At 66.6% G+C, this 25,925-nt stretch overlaps 1 protein-coding gene across 1 annotated transcript in view; it reads left to right on the top strand.

The window, feature by feature from the left end:
• The window catches only part of ELN (elastin), a 74,080-nt gene that overhangs the window by 11,340 nt on the left and 36,815 nt on the right, over nucleotides 1–25,925 (top strand). The window contains exons 2-13 of the mRNA XM_089772255.1: nucleotides 4,376–4,423; nucleotides 4,746–4,811; nucleotides 5,141–5,173; nucleotides 6,366–6,401; nucleotides 8,920–8,955; nucleotides 14,122–14,223; nucleotides 14,847–14,906; nucleotides 15,016–15,084; nucleotides 15,163–15,210; nucleotides 17,925–17,996; nucleotides 18,631–18,660; nucleotides 18,848–18,919. Coding sequence (XP_089628381.1) covers nucleotides 4,376–4,423; nucleotides 4,746–4,811; nucleotides 5,141–5,173; nucleotides 6,366–6,401; nucleotides 8,920–8,955; nucleotides 14,122–14,223; nucleotides 14,847–14,906; nucleotides 15,016–15,084; nucleotides 15,163–15,210; nucleotides 17,925–17,996; nucleotides 18,631–18,660; nucleotides 18,848–18,919 — 672 coding nt within the window. The remainder of the gene's footprint in view (nucleotides 1–4,375; nucleotides 4,424–4,745; nucleotides 4,812–5,140; nucleotides 5,174–6,365; nucleotides 6,402–8,919; nucleotides 8,956–14,121; nucleotides 14,224–14,846; nucleotides 14,907–15,015; nucleotides 15,085–15,162; nucleotides 15,211–17,924; nucleotides 17,997–18,630; nucleotides 18,661–18,847; nucleotides 18,920–25,925) is intronic.

Here is a 25,925-nt window from a genome sequence, read left to right as displayed (position 1 = left end):
ATGTACGGCTGGGGTCTGGAAGTGGGATCCCTGGCACTAGTGCCTCAAGAAGGGGTGGTCTGGGAGTGGGACCACTGGCTCTAGTGCCCCGTGTATGGCTGGGGTCTGGGGGTCTGTCTACACTACAAAGTTAGTTCGAACTAACTTTCATAGGTGCTACACTAGTGCTCCGCTAGTTCGAATTTGAATCGAACTAGCGGAGCACTTAGTTCGAACTAGGTAAACCTCATTTTACGAGGACTAACGCCTAGTTCGAACTAGTTAGTGTGTAGCCCTTTAGTTCGAACTAGTGGGAGGCTAGCCCTCCCCAGGTTTCCCTGGTGGCCACTCTGGCCAACACCAGGGAAACTCTATGCCCCCCTCCCGGCCCCGGACCCCTTAAAGGGGCACGGGCTGGCTACGGTGCCCGTGCCAGGTGCAAGCCTGCCAGCACCCAGCTAGCAGACCCTGCACCTGGCACGGCACGGAGCCACCCACCCGATGCCCCCCAGCCCACCCCCTCTTGCCGGGACCAGGCTGGCGGCTCCCGGGAGCTTGCCCTGGACCGCAAGAGGCGGGCACCTTCCTGGGATAGTGCGGACATCGTGGACCTCGTCCACGATCTCCGCACTAGGCACAGGAAAGTGGCCGGCTAGGGCAGGAGAGCTGCCAGCCTGGCCACCCAGGAGCAGGTGTGCATGAAAATCAAGGGGGTCCACTGAGACCCCCGACCCTGAGCCCTGAGCTTACAATGGCCGTCCTGGGTTAGACCAAAGGTCCATCTAGCCCAGTAGCCTGTCTGCTGACAGCGGCCAACCCTAGGGACCCTGGAGGGGATGGACCGAAGACAGTGACCAAGCCATTTGTCTTGTGCCATCCCTCTCCAGCCTTCCACAAACTTTGGGCAGGGACACCACTCCTACCCCCTGGCTAATAGCACTCCATGGACCCAACCCCCATGACTTGATCTCACGTCCCTTTAAACTCTGTTCTAGTTGTAGCCTTCACAGCCTCCTGCAGCAAGGAGTTCCACAGGTTAACTATTTGCTTTCTGAAGAACAACAACTTTCTCTTACTAGTTTCAAGCCTGCTACCCATTCCTTTCCTTTGGTGTCCTCTAGTCCTTCTTTATGGGAACTCAGGAAGAACTTTTCTGTATGCACCCTCTCCACCCAACCCCTGCTTTTAGAGACCTCTATCCTGTCCCCCCTCCGTCTCCTCTTTTCTAAGCTGAACAGTCCCAGTCTCTGTAGCCTTTCTTCATCTGGGACCTGTTTCCAGCCCCTGATCATGTTAGTTGCCCTCCCCTCTCCCAGCCTTTCTCTTCCCCTCTCCCACCTCCTTTTCCCAGTCTCCCCCAGTTTTTTTCAATAAAGACAGAGTCAATGTTGGAAGAAACGTTATCTTTATTTTGTACATCAATAAGAAGGGGGGCTAGGGAGGGGTAAGTGGAAGGAGGTGAGGGAGGAATGGGGTACGAGCCCCCGATGGGGAGGACTGGGCTGGCTCTGCGGGCTTCTGGGGGTGGAAGCTCTCCTGCAGCCCCCGGATTGCCCCCTCTCCCCAGATGGCAGCCTGCGGCAAGTGCAGCCGGGCTGATGGCCGAGTGCTGTGATGTGCCCAGTGTGGGTAGTCCGGGAAATCCAAGCCAGAACTTCTTTGCAAGCGGGGCACCCCTTAGAACTGTCTGTCCGGGGTGGGGGTCGGGACCCTTTAAGCGCAGCCCTCGGCTAGCCTGAGACAGCATCTCCACGCTCTAAGTCCTCCTCTGATGCCCTGCCGGCACTGCTTCCGGCCATCCTTAAGCCCTGTTCAGAGTCCACTCAATGTGGACTTGCTAGTTCGAATTAGCGTTTTGCTAATTCGAACTAGTTTTTAGTTCTAGACGCGTTAGTTCGAATTAGCTTAGTTCGAATTAACTAATTCGAACTAAGTTAGTTCGAACTAGCGCTGTAGTGTAGACGTACCCTCGGAGTGTGAATCCTGGCACTAGTGCCCCGTGTATGGCTGGGGTCTGGGAGTGTGAATCCTGGCACTAGTGCCCCGTGTATGGCTGGGGTCTGAGAGTGTGAATCCTGGCACTAGTGCTCTGTGTATGGCTGGGGTCTGAGAGTGTGAATCCTGGCACTAGTGCTCTGTGTCTGCCTGGGAGCTGGGTCTGTGACCCCTGCCACCAGTTCTCTGTGTCTGCCTGGGAGCAGGGAGTGTGACCTCTGGCACTAGTGCCCCGTGTATGGCTGGGGGTCTGGGAGTGTGAATCCTGGCACTAGTGCCCCATGTATGGCTGGGGTCTGGGAGTGTGAATCCTGGCACTAGTGCCCCGTGTATGGCTGGGGTCTGAGAGTGTGAATCCTGGCACTAGTGCTCTGTGTATGGCTGGGGGTCTGGGAGTGTGAATCCTGGCACTAGTGCCCCGTGTATGGCTGGGGTCTGAGAGTGTGAATCCTGGCACTAGTGCCCCGTGTATGGCTGGGGGTCTGGGAGTGTGAATCCTGGCACTAGTGCCCCGTGTATGGCTGGGGTCTGAGAGTGTGAATCCTGGCACTAGTGCCCCGTGTATGGCTGGGGGTCTGGGAGTGTGAATCCTGGCACTAGTGCCCCGTGTATGGCTGGGGTCTGAGAGTGTGAATCCTGGCACTAGTGCCCCGTGTATGGCTGGGGGTCTGGGAGTGTGAATCCTGGCACTAGTGCCCCATGTATGGCTGGGGTCTGGGAATGGGATCCCTGGCACCAGTGCCCTGGTGGGAGCCGGGCGTCAGTCTGTCTCGTGCTGTCTCTGGCTGGTGCAGGACGTTGTCGCCTCCCCAGAGGCAGAAGCAGCTGAGCAGGGCCTGGCCGAGCGCCCAGCGCTGGGGGACCAGGTGTCACCCTTCCCCAATGTGTGGGCAATGCCTCTCGCCCCCCCCCCCCCACGGTCCTTTGCCTAGGGGCAGGGGCGGCCCGTGCCTGTAGGCCGACTGGGCTGTCGCCGTGGGCGCTGCGTTAAACGGGGCGCCCCGTGATGATGTCACGCCGTTGAGGGCTGTGTAGGCGGGGGCGCTGATGGCGCATTCCGCCTGGGGCGCCGGCTGCCGGCAGCTCCTCTCGGGCCGCCCCTGCCTAGGGGCTGCTGGGCTGGCTGGGACCAGGCCGGCTCCCGTGGGCAGTGGTGAAAAGGCCCGTGCGTCCCTAGCCCTGCTGAGCAGAGCCGCAGGCCCCACATTTGACACAGCTGGCACCAGCCCCCGGCCGCCCCGCTCTGCCCCGTGATCCCGCGCTCCTCTCCCGGCGCGGCCCGGCCCCGGTCGGAGGCAGCCCGGGGTTAGTGATCTGGGCCAGCGCCTGCCCCCCGATGCTGCGCCGTTTCGTGTGGCCTGGCGGAGCCGGCGGGTGGTTCGCTCCCAGCGCTGTGCTCCAGCCCTGCACCCCCGGAACAGGCACCTCACCCCCGGCCTGTCGCGGGGGTTGGGCCAGGAGCCTGCCTGGGGGCATCACTGGGGCTCCCTGCCCCATGGCAGCGACCAGGTCAGCGCGGCCCAGCCGGGGAAATGGCGCTGCCCTGGCTCCTGCACTTGGATCCTCCCCCTCTGGGGCTGTCCCCAGCAAGCCATGGGGGGGCTCCCAGCCAAGAGAACAGGGCCCTGCCTCCCCCGGCGCCCCGGAGACACCCCTCAGCCAGCTAGGGGAGAGGTGGAGCCAGGCCAGGCCCTGCCCCAGGCCCTCAGTGGCATCCGCCCCTCCACCAGGGCCCTGCGGGAGGGGGGCCTGCTCTGTAACCGGGCTCCCGTGCGCTGGGATTCCCACTGACCCGCACGTGCACTGGCCCAGCCGGAGCAGGAACAAGGCTCTTCCCCGGAGAGACACAGGGAGGGAGGGGGAGACGCCACCTGGCTGGGGGCAGGCCTGGGAGCGGGGCAGTTCCTGGCTGGGAAACGTGACGGGAACAGAGCAAGCCGGGTGCTGAGGGTGGAGGGGGCGCTGGCTCTGAGGCGCCCTGGCCCTGGCTCCTGGAGCCACCTCACGTCTGGGCTGGGCTGTCCTGGAGGAGCAACAACCCCCCTGTTCTACCGGCCGGCGGAGTCTGGCTGCTCTGGGGGTGCAGGGTCCCCTCCACCAGGGCCCTGTGGGGCTGGGACCCTCTCCCTTGGATCCTGGGTCCTGTGAGCAAAGTGGCAGGGCCTGTGAGGGCACCGGCCTCCTGCTGCTCCTGCCTCTGTGGGTCCCCCCAAAGGGTGTCCCTGTGGTTGTCGTCATGGCGACGCGGGGCAAACTGAGGCGCAGGGCGGTGCAGGGACAGGCTCCTGGTCCTACAGCAAGGCTGGGCCCCGCCGCTGCCCCAGGGCTCCGGGGTCCTGCCTCCCCTTGTGTGCGGGAAGGTGCCTGGGGGCCGGGGTGACGCTGCCTGTTCCCTTTGCAGGGCTGCCTGGTGCTGGAGGAGGAGTCCCGGCTCTGGGCTATTACCCAGGTGAGTGCTTCCCCAGCGGGCATGGAGGCTGCTGTCTGCCGGCAGGAGCCATGTGTGGGGGGAGGCTCGCGGGGGCCAGCCGGGCGGGGGTCCAGGGCTGGTCCAGCAGCCACAGGCCCCCAGCCCAGCGAGGCACGCTGGAGCCAGTTCCAGGGCTCGGGCCGCAGGTGCTGCAGCGCAGGTGCCTTTCAGATCCCTGGCGCCCACAAAGCATCCGTCAGCAGGCCGGGCAGGGAGCCCTTGGGCTGGGCCAGGGCTGGGGCGGCGGTGGCAGCTTGTGGGGCCGTGCCCGCGGGCGCTGAGCATGTGCTGCTGTTTGCAGGAGCTGCTGGGCTTGGAGGCCTGGGAGTAGGAGGCCTGGGGGCTGGCGCAGGACTCGCGGGTGCAGGTGAGTGCTGCCCTGAGAGGCATGACCCATTTGCCACCTGCATGGCCCGAGGCACCGGTGGCTGGCGAGCAGGCCCTGGGCGCGGGGCGCTGGAGGGAAGCTCTCCCTGGCGTGCAGACCTGCAGTGGGTCTCTCCAGCGGCAGCGGCCCCATGAGCCCCCTGCTGTGCTGCCCAGACCAGCCTCAGGGGCTTGGGACTCGATTCTGGCTCTCAGGTGGGGGGTTCTCTGCCTGTGCCCCACAAGCTCCCAAGGGGCGGGGCAGGCCTCGCTCGTGTCCCTCCAAGCCACCAGCCTTACCTCACCCTTGTGGCTCTCGCTTCTCCCTAGGGCTCGGTGCTGGAGCCAAACCTCCCAAGCCAGGTAAGGGACGTGCCCCTCCTGGGCCTGGGCAGGGTGGGCTCCACTCGCTGCGGGCAGGGCTTTCTCCTCAGCTGTGCCTTGCTTCTCTCCTGGGGCGGGGGCGCTGCCTGAGCCAGCACGACAGCTCTGCAGCCGGGTGGGGAGGCGCAGGGCCAGCGTGCGGAGCCGGGCGGGGAGGCGCAGGGCCAGCGTGCGGAGCCGGGCGGGGAGGCGCGGAGCCAGCGTGCGGAGCCGGGCGGGGAGGCGCAGGGCCAGCGTGCGGAGCCGGGCGGGGAGGCGCGGAGCCAGCGTGCGGAGCCGGGCGGGGAGGCGCAGGGCCAGCGTGCGGAGCCGGGCGGGGAGGCGCGGGGCCACCGTGCGGAGCCGGGCGGCGAGGCGCGGGGCCACCGTGCGGAGCCGGGCGGGGAGGCGCAGGGCCAGCGTGCGGAGCCGGGCGGGGAGGCGCAGGGCCAGCGTGCGGAGCCGGGCGGGGAGGCGCAGGGCCAGCGTGCGGAGCCGGGCGGGGAGGCGCAGGGCCAGCGTGCGGAGCCGGGCGGGGAGGCGCAGGGCCACCGTGCGGAGCCGGGCGGGGAGGCGCAGGGCCACCGTGCGGAGCCGGGCGGGGAGGCGCAGGGCCACCGTGCGGAGCCGGGCGGGGAGGCGCAGGGCCAGCGTGCGGAGCCGGGCGGGGAGGCGCAGGGCCAGCGTGCGGAGCCGGGCGGGGAGGCGCAGGGCCAGCGTGCGGAGCCGGGCGGGGAGGCGCAGGGCCAGCGTGCGGAGCCAGCGGGCGGGGAGGCGCAGGGCCAGCGCGCGGAGCCGGGCGGGGAGGCGCAGGGCCAGCGCGCGGAGCCGGGCGGGGAGGCGCAGGGCCAGCGCGCGGAGCCGGGCGGGGAGGCGCAGGGCCAGCGCGCGGAGCCGGGCGGGGAGGCACAGGGCCAGCGCGCGGAGCCGGGCGGGGAGGCGCAGGGCCAGCGTGCGGAGCCGGGCGGGGACGTGCAGAGCCACCGTGCCCTAGGGGGCAGAGGTCCTGGGGCACAAGGGAGCCTCGGCTCTGGCCATCACAGTAGTGCTAGCCCCAGGCCAATGCCTGGGCTGCCCCTCTGAGGGCAGATCCGAGTGCTGGCCACAGGGCCCGGGTGCGGACTGGCTGCAGCTGAGCAGCCTTCCCCAGCGCCTCTGGCCCCTTCCTTTCCCACCAGCCCTCTCTTTGCAGGCTTCGGGGGGCTTGGCACGCTTGGCCTGCAGCCAGGTGAGTGCGGGGACACTGGGGGCAATCCCGGGAGGTGGAGCCCTGCCCGGGGGTTGGGGGGGGGTCTGCTTTCCTGGTGTGATGGTGCGTTGGGGGCAGGGCTTTCTCCTCAGCTGTGCATTGCTTCTCTCCTGGGGCGGGGGCGCTGCCTGAGCCAGCACGACAGCTCTGCAGCCGGGCGGGGAGGCGCAGGGCCGGCGTGCGGAGCCGGGCGGGGAGGCGTAGCCAGCGTGCGGAGCCGGGCGGGGAGGCGCAGAGTCAGCGTGCGGAGCCGGGCGGGGAGGTGTAGCCAGCGTGCGGAGCCGGGCGGGGAGGCGCAGAGTCAGCGTGCGGAGCCGGGCGGGGAGGCGCAGAGTCAGCGTGCGGAGCCGGGCGGGGAGGTGTAGCCAGCGTGCGGAGCCGGGCGGGGAGGCGCAGAGCCAGCGTGCGGAGCCGGGCGGGGAGGCGCAGAGCCGGAGTGCGGAGCCGGGCGGGGAGGCGCAGAGCCGGCGTGCGGAGCCGGGCGGGGAGGCGCAGAGTCAGCGTGCGGAGCCGGGCGGGGAGGTGTAGCCAGCGTGCGGAGCCGGGCGGGGAGGCGCAGAGCCAGCGTGCGGAGCCGGGCGGGGAGGCGCAGAGCCGGAGTGCGGAGCCGGGCGGGGAGGCGCAGAGTCAGCGTGCGGAGCCGGGCGGGGAGGCGCAGGGCCGGCGTGCGGAACTGGGCGGGGAGGTGCAGAGCCAGCGTGCGGAGCCGGGCGGGGAGGCGCAGAGCCAGCGTGCGGAGCCGGGCAGGGAGGCGCAGGGCCGGCGTGTGGAGCTGGGCAGCGCCAAGAGGCATGTGCCAGCCCCAGGCGAGGGCGTTCAGCTGGGCTTGGGGGCAGGAAGGAAAGGGCTGGGCCCCAGCAGGCCGGGAGGCAGATGAGAGAAGCCAAGCCCATGGGCTGCTGGACGATGGCCCAGGCAGCCAAGTGCCCGCCTCAGTGGGCCAGCCTGCCCATTCAGCCTCAGCCCGGGCCCAGCCTAGGGGGGCAGCAAGGCGATTGGCCCCGGGCCGGGCAAGGCGGGGCTCCGATGGCAGGGCGGACAGAGAAAAAGGAGGGTTTGTGGGCGTGAAGCCCAGCCTGAGCCCTGGCAGACGCCCCCGGCCACGGGCAGGGAACGGGCCTGGAGGGAGCAAGCGGCGGAGGAGGCACAGATGTTGCAAAGTCCTTGACTTGCCCCACACTTGAAAGGCTTCTGATCCAGGCTGGAGGCTGCCTCCTGTGGTGTGGGGGGCAGAAATGGGGCACTGGCAGGGCGGAGGAGGCCCGGCATGCTGGCCGCTGCGGAGCGGAGGGGGCTGCCGAAGCCTGGCCCACGCGGAGAAGTCCAGCCCCTTCCCAAGGCAACAGCGACCCCCGCGGCTCCTTCTGCTCCAAGCCAGCAGCCTGTGGGGAAGCCGCGAGGCAGGCGCCCTGCGCAGCTCGGGCTCAGGCTCTCAGCAGACTCAGGCCATGTCTGAGCCTAGGGACGGCTCGGGGCTTGGTCACAGGGTGCTAGGGTTACCAGATGGTGTCACAAAAAATACTGACCCCCCCCACCCCCCCCCCCGCCAAAAAACAAACAAACGCTGGGAAAAAATTCTGTGGAGCAAAAAAGGGAAGGGGGAGCAGGGCCGAGCTGCAGAGAGTGCTGGCGTGTTCGCCAGCCGGGGCTGGGGCAGAGCCCGGACAACCCCACTTGCAGGGCGCAAGGACGCCTGCGCTCCGGCGAGTGGGGAGGCTCCGACGTGTGGGGGCTGGAAGCTGGAGCAAGGGCGGTTCGGCCCGGAGAGACGGCGTGAAGCTTTCCCAGCTCTGGGGGTCGGTGGCGGCGCGTCGGGGACCCCACCCTGCACCCCGTAGCAACAAGATGAGACTCTGCCAGCCCGTAGAACAGGGAGTTTATTGCTTCTGCGAGGTACGGCCCAGCCCGGGTTCGACGTGGGCATCCAAGTGAGGGGCAGGCAGCCTCAGACCCCTTGGGGCGGGGTTCTCAGCCCCCGAAGCCCCAGCACTCGGCTCAGTCTCTTCAGCCAGGTGTTCATCCCCACCTCCCTCCCTTTGTCTCCCCCCGGGAAGCACCTTGTTAAGTGCTGGGCTGGGCCTAAGGGTGTCACGTGGGTGTCAGTGGGAATCCCAGCCCCCCGCTCTGCCACAGGCCCCTGTGGATGGTTTGGGGCTGGGGGCTGGCAAACTAGCTGGTCCCGTCGGGCACATGGGGGCACTGGGTATGGTGCCAGGCAGAGCGGGAGGCAAGAGAGTCGCGTATCCCTGAAATGGAAGCTGGGATTCTGGGAACCTGCCAGGCTCCCCCTCTTCCCTAGGGGGCAGAGATCCTGGGGCGCAAGGGAGCCTCGGCTCTGGCCATCACAGTGGCGCTAGCCCCAGGCCAATGCCTGGGCTGCCCCTCTGAGGGCAGAGCCGAGTGCTGGCCACAGGGCCCGGGTGCGGACTGGCTGCAGCTGAGCAGCCTTCCCCAGCGCCTCTGGCCCCTTCCCTTCCCACCAGCCCTCTCTTTGCAGGCCTCGGGGGGCTCGGCACGCTTGGCCTGCAGCCAGGTGAGTGCGGGGACACTGGGGGCAATCCCGGGAGGTGGAGCTCTGCCCGGAGGGCGGGCGGGACTGCTTGCCTGGTGTGACAGCGCGTTGGGGTTTTCCTGTCTCCTGCACCCCTGTAATGGCACGGACAGACTTCCCCAGCCAGTAGAACAGAGGGAGTTTATTGCTTCTCCATCATACAGCACAGCACAGATGTCATCTGGTTCCAGGGCAGGCCTAGGATGCCTCAGCCCCCCTTGAGATGGGGAAGCCTGGGCCCCTGAATCCCAGCCCCTTCCCTAGGCTGTCTCCTCCATGATTCCAGACAGAAACTAACTCCCTCACTTCCAGCCCTGCCCCCAGCCAGGGCTCCATTCCCCTTCTTCCCATTGTTCCACTCCCTGGGGGTATGTCTACACTACAAAGTTAGTTCGAACTAACGGACGTTAGTTCGAACTAACTTTAATAGGCGCTACACTAGCGCTCCGCTAGTTCGAATTTGAATCGAACTAGCGGAGCGCTTAGTTCGAACTAGGTAAGGGTATGTCTACACTAGAAAGTTAGTTCGAACTAACGGACGTTAGTTCGAACTAACTTTCCTATGCGCTACACTAGCGCTCCGCTAGTTCGAATTTGAATCGAACTAGCGGAGCGCTTAGTTCGAACTAGGTAAACCTCATTTTACGAGGACTAACGCCTAGTTCGAACTAGCTAGTTCGAACTAAGGGCTGTGTAGCCCTTTAGTTCGAACTAGTGGGAGGCTAGCCCTCCCCAGGTTTCCCTGGTGGCCACTCTGGCCAACACCAGGGAAACTCTATGCCCCCCTCCCGGCCCCGGACCCCTTAAAGGGGCACGGGCTGGCTACGGTGCCCGTGCCAGGTGGAAGCCTGCCAGCACCCAGCTAGCAGACCCTGCACCTGGCACGGCACAGAGCCACCCACCCGATGCCCCCCAGCCCACCCCCTCTTGCCGGGACCAGGCTGGCGGCTCCCAGGAGCTTGCCCTGGACCGCAAGAGGCGGGCACCTTCCTGGGCTAGTGCGGACATCGTGGACCTCGTCCACGATCTCCGCACTAGGCACAGGAAAGTGGCCGTCTAGGGCAGGAGAGCTGCCAGCCTGGCCACCCAGGACCAGGTGTGCATGAAAATCAAGGGGGTCCACTGAGACCCCCGACCCTGAGCCCTGAGCTTACAATGGCCGTCCTGGGTCAGACCAAAGGTCCATCTAGCCCAGTAGCCTGTCTGCCGACAGCGGCCAACCCTAGGGACCCTGGAGGGGATGGACCGAAGACAATGACCAAGCCATTTGTCTCGTGCCATCCCTCTCCAGCCTTCCACAAACTTTGGGCAGGGACACCACTCCTACCCTCTGGCTAATAGGACTCCATGGACCCAACCTCCATCACTTGATCTCACTTCCCTTTAAACTCTGTTCTAGTTCTAGCCTTCACAACCTCCTGCAGCAAGGAGTTCCACAGGTTAACTATTTGCCTTGTCAAGAACAACTTTCTCTTACTAGTTTGAAGCCTGCTACCCATTCCTTTCCTTTGGTGTCCTCTAGTCCTTCTTTATGGGAACTCAGGAAGAACTTTTCTGAATGCACCCTCTCCACCCAACCCCTGCTTTTAGAGACCTCTATCCTGTCCCCCCTCCGTCTCCTCTTTTCTAAGCTGAACAGTCCCAGTCTCTGTAGCCTCTCTTCATCTGGGACCTGTTCCCAACCCCTGATCATGTTAGTTGCCCTCCCCTCTCCCAGCCTTTCTCTTCCCCTCTCCCACCTCCTTTTCCCAGTCTCCCCCAGTTTTTTTCAATAAAGACAGAGTCAATGTTGGAAGAAACGTTATCTTTATTTTGTACATCAATAAGAAGGGGGGCTAGGGAAGGGCAAGTGGAAGGAGGTGAGGGAGGAATGGGGTACGAGCCCCCGATGGGGAGGACTGGGCTGGCTCTGCGGGCTTCTGGGGGTGGAAGCTCTCCTGCAGCCCCCCAATTACTCCCTCTCCCCAGATGGCAGCCTGCGGCAAGTGCAGCCGGGCTGATGGCCGAGTGGTGTGATGTGCCCAGTGTGGGCACTCAGGGCACTCCAAGCCAGAACTTCTTTGCAAGCGGGGCACCCCTTAGAACTGTGTGTCCGGGGTGGGGGTCGGGACCCTTTAAGCACAGCCCTCGGCTAGCCTGAGACAGTATCTCCATGCTCTAAGTCCTCCTTTTATGCCCTGCCGGCACTGCTTCCGGCCATCATTAAGCCCTGTTCAGAGTCCACTCAATGTGGACTTACTAGTTCGAACTAGCAAAACGCTAGTTCGAACTAGTTTTTAGTTCTAGATGCGTTAGTTCGAACTAGCTTAGTTCGAATTAACTAATTCGAACTAAGTTAGTTCGAACTAGCGCTGTAGTGTAGACGTACCCCCCACCTCATTTTACGAGGACTAACGCCTAGTTCGAACTAGCTAGTTCGAACTAAGGGCTGTGTAGCCCTTTAGTTCGAACTAGTGGGAGGCTAGCCCTCCCCAGGTTTCCCTGGTGGCCACTCTGGCCAACACCAGGGAAACTCTATGCCCCCCTCCCGGCCCCGGACGTCTTAAAGGGGCACGGGCTGGCTACGGTGCCCGTGCCAGGTGCAAGCCTGCCAGCACCCAGCTAGCAGACCCTGCACCTGGCACGGCACAGAGCCACCCACCCGATGCCCCCCAGCCCACCCCCTCTTGCCGGGACCAGGCTGGCGGCTCCCGGGAGTTTGCCCTGGACCGCAAGAGGCGGGCACCTTCCTGGGCTAGTGCGGACATCGTGGACCTCATCCACGATCTCCGCACTAGGCACAGGAAAGTGGCCGTCTAGGGCAGGAGAACTGCCAGCCTGGCCACCCAGGACCAGGTGTGCATGAAAATCAAGGGGGTCCACTGAGACCCCCGACCCTGAGCGCTGAGCTTACAATGGCCGTACTGGGTCAGACCAAAGGTCCATCTAGCCCAGTAGCCTGTCTGCCAACAGCGGCCAACCCTAGGGACCCTGGAGGGGATGGACCGAAGACAATGACCAAGCCATTTGTCTCGTGCCATCCCTCTCCAGCCTTCCACAAACTTTGGGCAGGGACACCACTCCTACCCTCTGGCTAATAGGACTCCATGGACCCAACCTCCATGACTTGATCTCACTTCCCTTTCAACTCTGTTCTAGTTGTAGCCTTCACAGCCTCCTGCAGCAAGGAGTTCCACAGGTTAACTATTTGCTTTTTGGGAAGAACAACAACTTTCTCTTACTAGTTTGAAGCCTGCTACCCATTCCTTTCCTTTGGTGTCCTCTAGTCCTTCTTTATGGGAACTCAGGAAGAACTTTTCTGAATGCACCCTCTCCACCCAACCCCTGCTTTTAGAGACCTCTATCCTGTCCCCCCTCCGTCTCCTCTTTTCTAAGCTGAACAGTCCCAGTCTCTGTAGCCTCTCTTCATCTGGGACCTGTTCCCAACCCCTGATCATGTTAGTTGCCCTCCCCTCTCCCAGCCTTTCTCTTCCCCTCTCCCACCTCCTTTTCCCAGTCTCCCCCAGTTTTTTTTCAATAAAGACAGAGTCAATGTTGGAAGAAACGTTATCTTTATTTTGTACATCAATAGGAAGGGGGGCTAAGGAAGGGTAAGTGGAAGGAGGTGAGGGAGGAATGGGGTACGAGCCCCCGATGGGGAGGACTGGGCTGGCTCTGCGGGCTTCTGGGGGTGGAAGCTCTCCTGCAGCCCCCCAATTACTCCCTCTCCCCAGATGGCAGCCTGCGGCAAGTGCAGCCGGGCTGATGGCCGAGTGGTGTGATGTGCCCAGTGTGGGCACTCAGGGCACTCCAAGCCAGAACTTCTTTGCAAGCGGGGCACCCCTTAGAACTGTGTGTCCGGGGTGGGGGTCGGGACCCTTTAAGCGCAGCCCTCGGCTAGCCTGAGACAGCATCTCCATGCTCTAAGTCCTCCTTTTATGCCCTGCCGGCACTGCTTCCGGCCATCCTTAAGCCCTGTTCAGAGTCCACTCAATGTGGACTTGCTAGTTCGAACTAGCAAAACGCTAGTTCGAACTAGTTTTTAGTTCTAGATGCATTAGTTCGAACTAGCTTAGTTCGAATTAACTAATTCGAACTAAGTTAGTTCGAACTAGCGCTGTAGTGTAGACATACCCTGGGAGATCACTGGTCAGACAGGTTCGAAGCCCCCTTGCATAATGACTCATCCCCTGCCCTGCCGGGCCGTGCTGCAGCCAGCAGCCAGTGGAGGTCACTCCCAACCCACTGCCCAGCAACCAGCAAGGTACCCCCCACTACGTCACACCCAGGGCCCTCCCTTCCATGCAGTGCACAGCACAGGGCCTAGGGCCCCTCAGATGCCCAGAGATGGGCCAGGCTGACAAGGGCCTTGCAGTGGCTTGGGGGCCAGGCTGTCCCCAGCCCTCAGCAATGGGGTTCAGCTGCAGCCCCCATCTATTGTGCCAGGCATGAGGACAGCCAGGCATTTAACTGTCTGGCCCAGGTTCCTGCCAGCTCTGGAGGGCGTGGAGGATGTGGATGTCCTGGGCTCAGGCAGGGAGCATGGAGGGGAGGGCAGAGATGTGGGGGCAGGGGCAGGGCAGGCGTGGGCGGAGACGGGCGAGACAGAGTGGCGAGGGCGTTAAGGAGTCCGGGCTGACTCTGAAGATGGACAGAGTCCTGCTGTCCCAGCCCCTGCCCCACATAACCCCACTGCCCCAGCCCCTGCCCCACATAACCCCACTGCCCCAGCCCCTGCCCCACACAGTCCCGCTGCCCCAGCCCCTGCCCCACACTGCCCTGCTGCCCCTGCCCCAGGATGCCCCTGCACAGTTCAGCCAAGAGCTTGCTCACACTCCTGCCTGCAGGGAGCAGCTGCACCAGCACGAGCCCCCTTGGGGCCGGCAGTGTCTCAGCCCCATGCCTGCCGTGGGCCCTGGCAGCCATTCGCTCCAAGGCTCCGAGCACAGGGACCCAGCAGCAGGGCACATGGCTTGTGCCTCCACTTTGCACTGCAGGGGGGTCCTGGCCAGTCCTTGGGGCTTGGCTTTGCAGCACTGGGAGATCCCCCCAGGGCCCTGGCCTGGAGCAGCCCAGCCAGCAGTGAGGGGGCCAGAGCAGGGTGACTCCCCTGGCCCTTGGAGCTGGAGTCTCCCCAGTTCCAGCTCACCCTCCCTCTCTCTCTGGCAGGGGGCCTGGTCCAGCCAGGCATCTATCCAGGAGGTATCTACCCTGGTGGCATCTACCCAGGGGCTGGGCTGGGAGCTGCCTACAAAGCTGCTGCCAAAGCCGGTTAGTGACTGTGGCTCTCCTGCAGGAGCGGTTCCGTGGTGCCTGCATCCCCCACCCGGTGCCCGCTGCCCCGCCACACACCACGTGTAGCCATGTGCAAGCTGCCGCAGGCGAGACTGGGACGGGCATCGCCAGATGGCCTGGCGCTGAAATCAGACCAGGAGCTCAGGCCCCCCAAGGGGAAAAGCTGGGGCAACAGCACTGTGTGGTCTGGCCCAGCTGGGCTGCCCTGGGCTGCTGCCTTCTCTGGGGCAGGTCCTGGTGTCCAGCCAGGTCTGAGGCCACAAGCAAGAGGCTAGGGCTGGCCTGCGGCAGGGGTGAGAGTCAGGAGAGGGCTGTGCCCGGGGTCCATGAGCTGCCCGCAGTTAGGAGTCACTCACTGGGCACGCAGAGCCAGGCATGCGGCACCTGGCACTAGACAGGCCAGGATCCTGCTGCCCAGGCTCGCGGAATGTGGGGCAGCCCAGAGCAGAGGGCCCACGGAGGCTGAACTTCCCTGGTCCCCCTGGCGCGCATAGTTCAGGGCTGAGCCTGCAGCTCTAGCAGGCAGGAAGTACCCCATGCTCCGGTTCCCTGCTTCGAGTCCACTGTGCCCTGTGCCTGATGCTTCCTTTGGTAACCAGGTGCTGGCGTGGGCGGCATAGGCGGCGTGGGCGGACCTGCTGGTGTTGGGGTCTCAACAGGTAAGGCGTGTTGCACGTCTCTGACTGCCCCATGCCCTGCCCTGAGCAGGGCAGCAGCCTGCCGTGTTATCTGCTTGCCCAGTGCTCATGGCCCCTGGCTCCCTTGCAGGTGTGGTGGGGCCCCAGGCTGGGGTGCAGCCAGGAGTAGGCGCTGGAGGGAAACCGGGCAAGGTACCAGGTAGGTGGGAGTGAAGGGCTGGGAGGAGCGGGACCCTGTAGCTGGACACAGTCACTACCCTCCCCCTCTTGGCTGCAGGTGTCGGCATTCCAGGGGTGTTCCCCGGTGGCGTGCTCCCAGGAACAGGTGAGTGTGGCAGGCGTCCTGGGGGGCTGGCCCTGGCTCCGCCCTGCTTTTGCATTGACTGGAGGCCGTGCTGTGCTGGGTGCGACCCTACTGCCCTGTGTGGGTCTGTATGCAGTGCAAGGCCCGTAGGCATGGCCCAGCCGCCTGGAGGAATCTGACCAAAGCGAGAGGCGGGGCCGCCGGGGGGCTGAGGAACCAGCTGCTGGGAAGGGGAGTCGGTCTTGGCTGGGTAGGATGCGGAGAGGGGACCGGGAGCCCTTCCCCCCGGAGAGGAATGCCCACACTGCTCCTGGGCTGAGCGGTGTCCCTGAGAGCCAATGAACCCTCTACCCCCCTGGCCGGCGAGAGTCCCCTCCGGCCGCGGACGGGGCAGCGGGGTTGGGAGCTCCCCAATGCGCCGTCGCAGAGAGCGAGAGCCAGGCCCCAGTCCTGGGCCCTGTGAGGACTTCTGTGTCCAAAGGACCCGCAGGACGCCTCCCAGCCAGCCTGCAGGCGACCCACTCATTCTAGGAGGGACCTCGTCCTGTCCCAACCAAATCTAGACCCGAAACTGACCACTTACATCACAGGTGCAAGCCCTGGTGTGGGATGGAGGGGCCCGTGTCGGGTCAGGGTGTGGGATGGAGGGGCCCATGTCGGGTCAGGGTGTGGGATGGAGGGGCCCATGTCGGGTCAGAGTGTGGGATTGAGGGGCCCGGGTCGGGGCGTGGGATAGAGAGGGGCCCGTGTCGGGTCAGGGTGTGGGATGGAGAGGGGCCCGTGTCGGGTCAGGTTGTGGGATGGAGGGGCCCATGTCGGGTCAGGGCGTGGGATGGAGAGGCTCGTGTCGGGTCGGGGCGTGGGATGGAGAGGGGCCCGTGTCGGGTAAGAGTGTGGGATGGAGAGGGGCCCGTGTCGGGTCAGGGCATGGGATGGAGAGGCCCGTGTCGGGTCGGGGCGTGGGATGGAGAGGGGCCCGTCTCGGGTAAGAGTGTGGGATGGAGAGGGGCCCGTGTCGGGTCAGGGTGTGGGATGGAGAGGGGCCCGTGTCGGGTCAGAGTGTGGGATGGAGAGGGGCCCGTGTCGGGTCAGGGCGTGGGATGGAGAGGGGCCCGTGTCGGGTCAGGGCGTGGGATGGAGAGGCCCGTGTCGGGTCAGGGCGTGGGATGGAGAGGGGCCCATGTCGGGTCAGGGCGTGGGATGGAGAGGCCCGTGTCGGGTCAGGGCGTGGGATGGAGAGGGGCCCGTGTCGGGTAAGAGTGTGGGATGGAGAGGGGCCCGTGTCGAGTCAGAGCATGGGATGGAGAGGGGCCCGTGTCGGGTTAGGGCGTGGGATGGAGAGGGGCCCGTGTCGGGTCAGGGCGTGGGATGGAGAGGCCCGTGTCGGGTCAGGGCGTGGGATGGAGAGGGGCCCGTGTCGGGTAAGAGTGTGGGATGGAGAGGGGCCCGTGTCGAGTCAGAGCGTGGGATGGAGAGGGGCCCGTGTCGGGTCAAGGTGTGGGATGGAGAGGGGCCCGTGTCGGGTTAGGGCGTGGGATGGAGAGGGGCCCGTGTCGGGTAAGAGTGTGGGATGGAGAGAGGCCCGTGTCGGGTCAGAGCATGGGATGGAGAGGGGCCCGTGTCGGGTTAGGGCGTGGGATGGAGAGGGGCCCGTGTCGGGTTAGGGCGTGGGATGGAGAGGGGCCCGTGTCGGGTTAGGGCGTGGGATGGAGAGGCCCGTGTCGGGTCGGGGCGTGGGATGGAGAGGGGCCCGTGTCGGGTAAGAGTGTGGGATGGAGAGGGGCCCGTGTCGGGTCAGGGTGTGGGATGGAGAGGGGCCCGTGTCGGGTCAGGGTGTGGGATGGAGAGGGGCCCGTGTCGGGTCAGGGTGTGGGATGGAGAGGGGCCCGTGTCGGGTCAGGGCGTGGGATAGAGGGGGCCCGTGTCGGGTCGGGGCGTGGGATGGAGGGGCCCGTGTCGGGTCGGGGCGTGGGATGGAGAGGGGCCCGTGTCGGGTCGGGGCATGGGATGGAGAGGGGCCCGTGTCGGGTCAGGGCGTGGGATGGAGGGGGCCCGTGTTGGGTCAGGGCGTGGGATGGAGAGGGGCCCATGTGGGGTCAGGGCGTGGGATGGAGAAGGGCCCATGTGGGGTCAGGGCGTGGGATGGAGAAGGGTCCATGTGGGGTCAGGGCATGGGATGGAGAAGGGTCCATTTGGGGTCAGGGCGTGGGATGGAGAAGGGCCCCGTGTCGGGTCGGGGTGTGGGATGGAGAAGGGCCCATGTGGGGTCAGGGCGTGGGATGGAGAAGGGCCCATGTAGGGTCAGGGCATGGGATGGAGAAGGGTCCATTTGGGGTCAGGGCGTGGGATGGAGAAGGGTCCATTTGGGGTCAGGGCGTGGGATGGAGAAGGGCCCCGTGTCGGGTCGGGGTGTGGGATGGAGAAGGGCCCATGTGGGGTCAGGGCGTGGGATGGAGAAGGGCCCATGTAGGGTCAGGGCATGGGATGGAGAAGGGTCCATTTGGGGTCAGGGCGTGGGATGGAGAAGGGTCCATTTGGGGTCAGGGCATGGGATGGAGAAGGGTCCATTTGGGGTCGGGGTGTGGGATGGAGAAGGGCCCATGTGGGGTCAGGGCATGGGATGGAGAGGGGCCCGTGTGGGGTCAGGGCATGGGATGGAGAAGGGCCCATGTAGGGTTAGGGCGTGGGATGGAGGGGCCCTGCATTCACTTGGTTCCCTTTGCGCTGCATTGTAGGGCTCCGTTACCCTGGGATTGGCGTCCTGCCCGGTGTGCCCACGGGGACGGGAGTCAAGGCAAAAGGCCCAGGTATGTCGCCCTGCCCAGCGGGCTGCCCTGGCTCCTGTCTGGCAGGGAAGGGTGGGGGTCTGCATCCTGCCAAGAGTGCTCAGGGTGGAAGAGGGCCCGTTTCCCTGGGGTTGGTCACATGGTGCAGGGGGACCTGGGGCGCTGAAAGCCTACGCGAATGGGACCAGGCCCATATCCACTCTCTGGCCTGTGTGGACCAACATGGAGCCAACAGGGCAGGGCAGCCCACTGTGGCCTGGCTCTGCCCCATGTGGCCTGTCTCAGGCCTGTATGGCCTGGCTCTGCCCTGCCCCTTATGGCCTGTCAGAGGCCCACATGGCCTGGCTCTGCCCCACATGGCCTAGCTGTACCTCGCCCCATATGGCCTGTCTCGGGCCTGTGTGGCTTGCCTCCACCCCGTATGGCCTGGCTCTGCCCCGTATGGCCTGGCTCTGCCCCACATGGCCTGGCTCTGCCTCGAATGGCCTGGCTCTGCCTCGCCCCATATGCCCTGTCTCGGGCCTGTGTGGCATGTCTCAGGCCCATATGACATGTCTGTGCCCTATAAGGCCTGGCTCTGCCCTGCCCTGTATGGCCTGTGTCAGGCCCGTATGGCCTGGCTCTTCCCTTGTTAGGCTGTTTTTCTCTTTCCCAGGAGGAGCAGGAGGCCTTGCGGGAATTCCTGGTGAGTGCCCGTTTCCCTGCCTGTGGCACTCTCAGGTGCAGGGTCCAGATACCCCAGGGGTGTCTCCCCACCCAGCTCTGCCCACACGTGGGATCTGGACCCCCACGTGGCCCTGTGCCCAGCGGGGGGTGCAGAGCAGGTGCTGCCAGAAGCATGGGGCCTGAGAGCTTCTGCTCTTGTCTTTCAGGCTTCGGAGGATTTGGGGGCCAGCAGCCCGGCGTCCCTCTGGGGTACCCTATCAAAGCCCCCAAGCTCCCAGGTAAGCAGCCCAGCTGGGTGTGCGGGGGAGGGGCCTTCCCGCCTTGCTGTGCTGGTGCTGTGCTGAGCCCTGTCTCTCCTGCTGTCCTAAGCCCCAGGGCTGCCCCCAGCGCTGGCCACGGCACGGGGGGCAGGAAAGAGCCCGGCAAGGGGGAGACAGCACTGAGCTCGGCCAGAGAGGGAGGGCAAGGGGGGCACGGAGGGGCAGCTCTTCCTGTGGGTCTCCCGGGCCTGTTCTTTGTATTAGTGCAGCTCCTGGCGCAGAGCCCTGCGGGCCTCGGTGCTGCCCAAGCATGTTCGCACCCCAGAGCCTGCGCTCCCCCCGCGCTGGGTGCTGGCAGCACGCCACCCTGCCGGTGGTGCACGCGCACCAGAGGGGCCCTGCAGGGCAGTGCTGGCTGACCGCAGGGCAGTTCCAATGTGCGCTTAGAGGGGGCGTAGTCCTCTCGCCAGGCCCGGCGCTCCAGTGGCCTGATGCAGTTCTAGGCAGCAGGCGGTTCCCATGCGAGGCCCCTGAATTCACAGCAGCACCTAGCCAGGGACCTAGCCTCCCGGTCTGGCTTCCAGGGTGGGGGGCTGATCCTTGTGCCTGCCAGCCATGGAGAAGACGGTGGTGTGGGCAAGGGCATGCAGGGGGTCTGCCTGTAAGGGTACAGAGGGGATGGGGGCGAGGGGATGGGGGGAAGGCGGTGAGGGAACGGGAGGAATGGGGGCGAGGGAATGGGAGGAATGGGGGCGAGGGGTACGGGGGGATGGGGGTGAGGGGACAGGGCGGAATGGGGGCGAGGGGACGGGGGGAAGGCAGTGAGGGGACGGGGGGAAGGCGGCGAAGGTACAGGGGGAAGGTGGCGAGGGGATGGGGGGATGGGGGCGAGGGTACAGGGGGATGGGGGCGAGGGGGCGGAGGAGGACGGGGGCGAGGGGACGGGGGGAATGGCGGCAAGGGGAAGGGGGCGAGGGGACGGAGGGAGAAGGCGGCAAGGGGACGAAGGCGGCGAGGGGACGGAGGGGGAAGGCGGCGAAGGGACGGGGGGAGGGCGGCGAGGGGACGGGGGGATGGGGACGAGGGGACGGAGGGGGAAGGTGGCGAGGGGACGGGGGGATGGGGGCGAGGGTACAGGGGGATGGGGGCGAGGGGGCGGAGGAGGACGGGGGCGAGGGGACGGGGGGAAGGGGGCGAGGGGACGGAGGGAGAAGGTGGCGAGGGGACGGGGGGAAGGCGGCTAGGGGACGAAGGCGGCGAGGGGACGGAGGGGGAAGGCGGCGAGGGGACGGGGGGAGGGCGGCGAGGGGACGGAGGGGAAGGGGGCAAGGGGACGGAGGGGGAAGGTGGCGAGGGGACGGGGGAAGGGGCGAGGGGACGGAGGGGGAAGGTGGCGAGGGGACGGGGGGATGGGGACGAGGGGACGGAGGGGGAAGGTGGCGAGGGGACGGGGGAAGGGGGCGAGGGGACGGAGGGGGAAGGTGGCGAGGGGACGGAGGGGAAGGGGGCGAGGGGACGGAGGGGAAGGTGGCGAGGGGACGGAGGGGAAGGCGGCGAGGGGACGGAGGGGAAGGCGGCGAGGGGACGAGGAAAAGGGGGCGAGGGGATGGGGGGGATGGGGGAGGGCAGAGCCCTGCATGTGGACAATGGCCCAAGCGGTTTGCACAAAGGGAGGGAGGGCTTGGGGAGGGGGGTCAGAGCGTGGGGACGCGTGGAGGGAGCAGACTAACCCGTGTCAGGGAGACCAGGGGCCTGTAACCCCTCCCCCAAGGGAACCAGGGCTGTCGGCCTGTCCTCTCATGCCTGCATCCGTCCTTCGCTGGGCTGCACCTCGGAGTAGCAGTGAACCCTCTGGATTCTAGTGGCTGGCTGGCGGAGTCACATCTTGCTGCATTGGGGGTGCAGGGTCAGGGGCGCAGGATCGGGGGAGAAGGGTCGGTGTGCACTATCGGGGGGTGCAGGGTCCAGAGAGCAAGGTCCTGGATGCAGGGTCTGGGGGAGCAGGGTCGGGGGAGCAGGGTCGGGGGAACAGGGTCCAGTGCGCAGGGTCGGGAGTGCAGGGTCCGGTGTGCAGGATCGGTGGTGCAGGGTCCAGGGAGTAGGGTCGTGAAACGAGGTGTACCGGTAGTTCGGAATAGGCACCCTAGTCCGAACTACCTAGTTCGAGCCCCGTGTAGCCGCGCTGCACGGGGTTCGAAGCAGCGGGGATTTAAAAATGGCGGCTCCCCGCTTATGCTAATGAAGCCCGGGAAATTCAAATCCCGGGCTTCATTAGCAAGCGCGGTATGCATACATTACCCCGCTAGTTCGAACTAGGAGGGTAGTGTAGACATACCCTGAGAGTGAGGTTGTTGAAGGATAGTACGTTACATGCATCGAATCTCCCAGGTCTCGATGCAGGCTCTAGCAGAGATGTTACAGCTGCTGGCTTAAAAGTCCTTGTTGCGCATCCTAGGATCAGGATGGGTCCACAGGTCTTTCCGGCCCTTCGATCCCTGCACTGCTGCCTCTGGGATGAAGTGCTGAGCTGAAGACCAAGATGGAGTTAGCCACATGGCATATCTATATCTCCTTCCTGGTCTCTTGGCTGCAGCAGGTCACCTGGCCAGCGGCCTATCCCTTTGTCCCCTGCTGGCAGCCCTTAGGTGTCGGTCACCATTCCTGAGGTGTGTCCTTGGCCCATCGAGTGCCATTGTCCCACAGGGCCTCGCTAATTAGCGTGTCCATAGGCCGGGCTCTGCCCACTGCTCAACCACATGCAGAGAAATATTCAGTATCCACACAAAGTACATGCTTGTAACTTCCCACACAGACATTATACGATCACATGACTAGCGTACACAGGATTAGCAGACAGTGAGCTTCTATTCAACACCCCACATGGCCCCTTTTATACCAGTTTTGGGGCCAATGCCCCCACCTATGGGTGCAGCAGTGATCTGGCTGCTCCCCTCACATTCGGTAACGTGACAGCCGTCACACACGGTTACAAGTGCTGCATGGCGAGCGGGTGGCCCTGGCGCTGGGCAGGTCCTGCCGGCCTGGGCAGCGCGCTGCGAAAGGCCTCGCCAGGCCGGCGCCATTGCCCCGGGCACAGTGTCGCAAGAGGCAGAAACACCCGAGCTCGTCCCGCTCCCCACCCCCCGGGACGTCTGGCTTCTCCCCCCAGCGCGGCCTCCACCGCCAGCCTGCTTCTACAGGAGCCTGGCGCTAACGAGCCGAGGGCCCCGTTTCCTGCAGCCCAGCCACGGCGGCGCCGCCTGACCCGCTTACCGGGGAGCCAGCATTACTGAACGGTGGAGCCAAGCTCAGAGCCTGCCCACCCCTCCACGCTTGGCCCTCTGCTCTTGCCCCCCAGCAACACTCTCCTGCCGAGGCAGCTGCTGCAGCCTTTCCAGAGCCTAGCCGGGCCCTCTAGACAGGTCAGTGCTGCCCTGCGCTGTAACCTCCTGCCATTCGCACCTTCCTTGGGGGTCTCCCTGGCCCTGCACTCAGCTTCGCCGGCTTCCCCTTGCGGCCAAGGGGCAAGCCCTTACCCCCGGCTTTATCTGCAAGGCAGGGTTCACGAAGTGCGGAGAAGGGGCCTGCCACCCCTCGGAGCACACGCCACGCCAGCCGCCACGTTCCGAGTCTCGGCTCTCTTGTGGGGGAGGCGCCGCCCTGTGCCCTGGCGGTTCCTCAGAGTCCAGGCTCGCGCCGCGCGCTCAGCTTGGCCGGGCTGGACAACAAGGTGGAAGGCAGCGGGCGGCCTGGCGTCGCGGGAAGAGCCGGTGGCCCCGGGTTCGGGGCCTGTAGGACATGGGCCGTTCCTCTCACGCCCGGCTGGAACAGCCCGCAAGGGCCACTGCCCGAGGAGCGAGGGCCCCAGGGCCCAGCTGCGTGCTCCAGGCCTGCAAAGGCCTCTGCTGGCTCCCGAGCTGCCTGGCACGTCCGAGGCTCGGGTTGGCGGCGCCGTCTGTGGGCCATGGCAACGGGCGCGATGGCTCTTGCGGGGTTGCTAGAGCAGCGCCATCGCCCTTCCTGGCGCCGTTTCCGCGGGCGGCACTCCCAGGACCCTTTGCGCTGGCGCCGCGTCCGGGCTAGTCCACTAGCCAGCTCCCGGCTCAGCGGCGCGGGGCAGCCGTTTGATTGTCCCCTGCCCAGGCACCGTAGCCAGGCCGCCTGCTCCGCCCCAGAGGTTGCCGTTGCCCAGGCCTGGTTAGATGCGGGGGCCTGGGGAGTGTTGTCCATCGGCTGTTCGAAGGGCGAATCCCTGCGGTGCGAGGAGGTCTGCAGGCAGCCGGCAGCCCCCAGCCTGGGCGGGCAGACAGACCGACCGACATTCGCCACAGGGCTCCAGTCAGGCACTGAAAACCGCTGTGTGGGCATGGCCCCTCAGCCAAGCCTCGGGCCAGCCCCACGCTGCCGGCTTTCTAGTCTGTGCCCCTGGGCCGGAGCCCGCCCTACTGCAGGGCTAATGTCCCTGGGCGCTAGGTGATGGCGGCGTGCGCCCGCCCAGGCCTCTGTGAGTGGCGGCTCGTGCCCTGTCTCTGGCTTCTCACCCCATGTCGGGGTGGCCGTTTGGTGGGGGGGAGTCACTGTCGAGTGATGGCTGTTCGGGGGGGGGCACTGTCGGGCAATGGCCATTCAGGGGGGCGCTGTCTGACGTGGCAGCGCTCACCCTGGGCCCAGGGTCCCGACACGGCAGCGCTCGCCCCAGGCCAAGGCACCCCATGCGGCAGCGCTCGCCCCGGTCCCAGGCACCCCACGTGGCAGCGCTCGCCCCGGTCCCAGGCACCCCACGTGGCAGCGCTCGGCCCGGGCCCAGGCTCCCGATGCGGCAGCGCTCGCCCTGGGCCCAGGCACCCCACGTGGCAGCGCTCGGCCCGGGCCCAGGCTCCCAACGCGTTAGCGCTCGGCCCGGGCCCAGGCTCCCAACGCGTTAGCGCTCGGCCCGGGCCCAGGCTCCCAACGCGTTAGCGCTCGCCCTGGGCCCAGGCTCCCTACGCGTTAGCGCTCGCCCCGGGCCCAGGCTCCCTACGCGTTAGCGCTCGCCCCGGGCCCAGGCTCCCGACGCGTTAGCGCTCGCCCCGGGCCCAGGCTCCCGACGCGTTAGCGCTCGCCCCGGGCCCAGGCTCCCTACGCGTTAGCGCTCGGCCCGGGCCCAGGCTCCAGACGCGTTAGCGCTCGCCCCGGGCCCAGGCTCCAGACGCGTTAGCGCTCGGCCCGGGCCCAGGCTCCCTACGCGTTAGCGCTCGGCCCGGGCCCAGGCTCCCGACGCGTTAGCGCTCGCCCCGGGCCCAGGCTCCCTACGCGTTAGCGCTCGGCCCGGGCCCAGGCTCCCGACGCGTTAGCGCTCGCCCCGGGCCCAGGCTCCCGACGCGTTAGCGCTCGCCCCGGGCCCAGGCTCCCGACGCGTTAGCGCTCGCCCCGGGCCCAGGCTCCCGACGCGTTAGCGCTCGGCCCGGGCCCAGGCTCCCTACGCGTTAGCGCTCGCCCCGGGCCCAGGCTCCCTACGCGTTAGCGCTCGCCCCGGGCCCAGGCTCCCTACGCGTTAGCGCTCGCCCCGGGCCCAGGCTCCCTACGCGTTAGCGCTCGCCCCGGGCCCAGGCTCCCTACGCGTTAGCGCTCGGCCCGGGCCCAGGCTCCCGACGCGTTAGCGCTCGCCCCGGGCCCAGGCTCCCGACGCGTTAGCGCTCGCCCCGGTCCCAGGCTCCCTACGCGTTAGCGCTCGCCCCGGGCCCAGGCTCCCTACGCGTTAGCGCTCGGCCCGGGCCCAGGCTCCCGACGCGTTAGCGCTCGCCCCGGGCCCAGGCTCCCGATGCGTTAGCGCTCGCCCCGGGCCCAGGCTCCTGACGCGTTAGCGCTCGGCCCGGGCCCAGGCTCCAGACGCGTTAGCGCTCGCCCCGGGCCCAGGCTCCCGACGCGTTAGCGCTCGGCCCGGGCCCAGGCTCCAGACGCGTTAGCGCTCGCCCCGGGCCCAGGCTCCAGACGCGTTAGCGCTCGGCCCGGGCCCAGGCTCCCGACGCGTTAGTGCTCGGCCCGGGCCCAGGCTCCCGACGCGTTAGCGCTCGCCCCGGGCCCAGGCTCCCGACGCGTTAGCGCTCGCCCCGGGCCCAGGCTCCCGACGCGTTAGCGCTCGCCCCGGGCCCAGGCTCCCGACGCGTTAGCGCTCGCCCCGGGCCCAGGCTCCCTACGCGTTAGCGCTCGCCCCGGGCCCAGGCTCCCGACGCGTTAGCGCTCGCCCCGGGCCCAGGCTCCCGACGCGTTAGCGCTCGGCCCGGGCCCAGGCTCCCGACGCGTTAGCGCTCGTCCCGGGCCCAGGCTCCCGACGCGTTAGCGCTCGTCCCGGGCCCAGGCTCCCTACGCGTTAGCCCTCGTCCCGGGCCCAGGCTCCCTACGCGTTAGCGCTCGGCCCGGGCCCAGGCTCCCTACGCGTTAGCGCTCGGCCCGGGCCCAGGCTCCCGACGCGTTAGCGCTCGGCCCGGGCCCAGGCTCCCGACGCGTTAGCGCTCGGCCCGGGCCCAGGCTCCCGACGCGTTAGCGCTCGGCCCGGGCCCAGGCTCCCGACGCGTTAGCGCTCGCCCCGGGCCCAGGCTCCCGACGCGTTAGCGCTCGCCCCGGGCCCAGGCTCCCGACGCGTTAGCGCTCGTCCCGGGCCCAGGCTCCCGACGCGTTAGCGCTCGCCCCGGGCCCAGGCTCCCTACGCGTTAGCGCTCGGCCCGGGCCCAGGCTCCCTACGCGTTAGCGCTCGGCCCGGGCCCAGGCTCCCTACGCGTTAGCGCTCGGCCCGGGCCCAGGCTCCCTACGCGTTAGCGCTCGGCCCGGGCCCAGGCTCCCGACGCGTTAGCGCTCGGCCCGGGCCCAGGCTCCCGACGCGTTAGCGCTCGGCCCGGGCCCAGGCTCCCGACGCGTTAGCGCTCGGCCCGGGCCCAGGCTCCCTACGCGTTAGCGCTCGGCCCGGGCCCGGGGTCCCCACGTGGCAGCGATTCGGAGACCCTGTGAGTCTGGTCAGCGGAGCAGGAGAACACAAGCCGTAGGCTGG

This window comes from Pelodiscus sinensis, chromosome 21 (genome assembly GCF_052426305.1).
Source record: "Pelodiscus sinensis isolate ZL-2025 chromosome 21, ASM5242630v1, whole genome shotgun sequence".
Lineage (NCBI taxonomy): Eukaryota > Metazoa > Chordata > Testudines > Trionychidae > Pelodiscus > Pelodiscus sinensis.
Note: the sequence above shows the minus strand (reverse complement) of the source record. Positions and strands in the feature narration are given on the sequence as shown.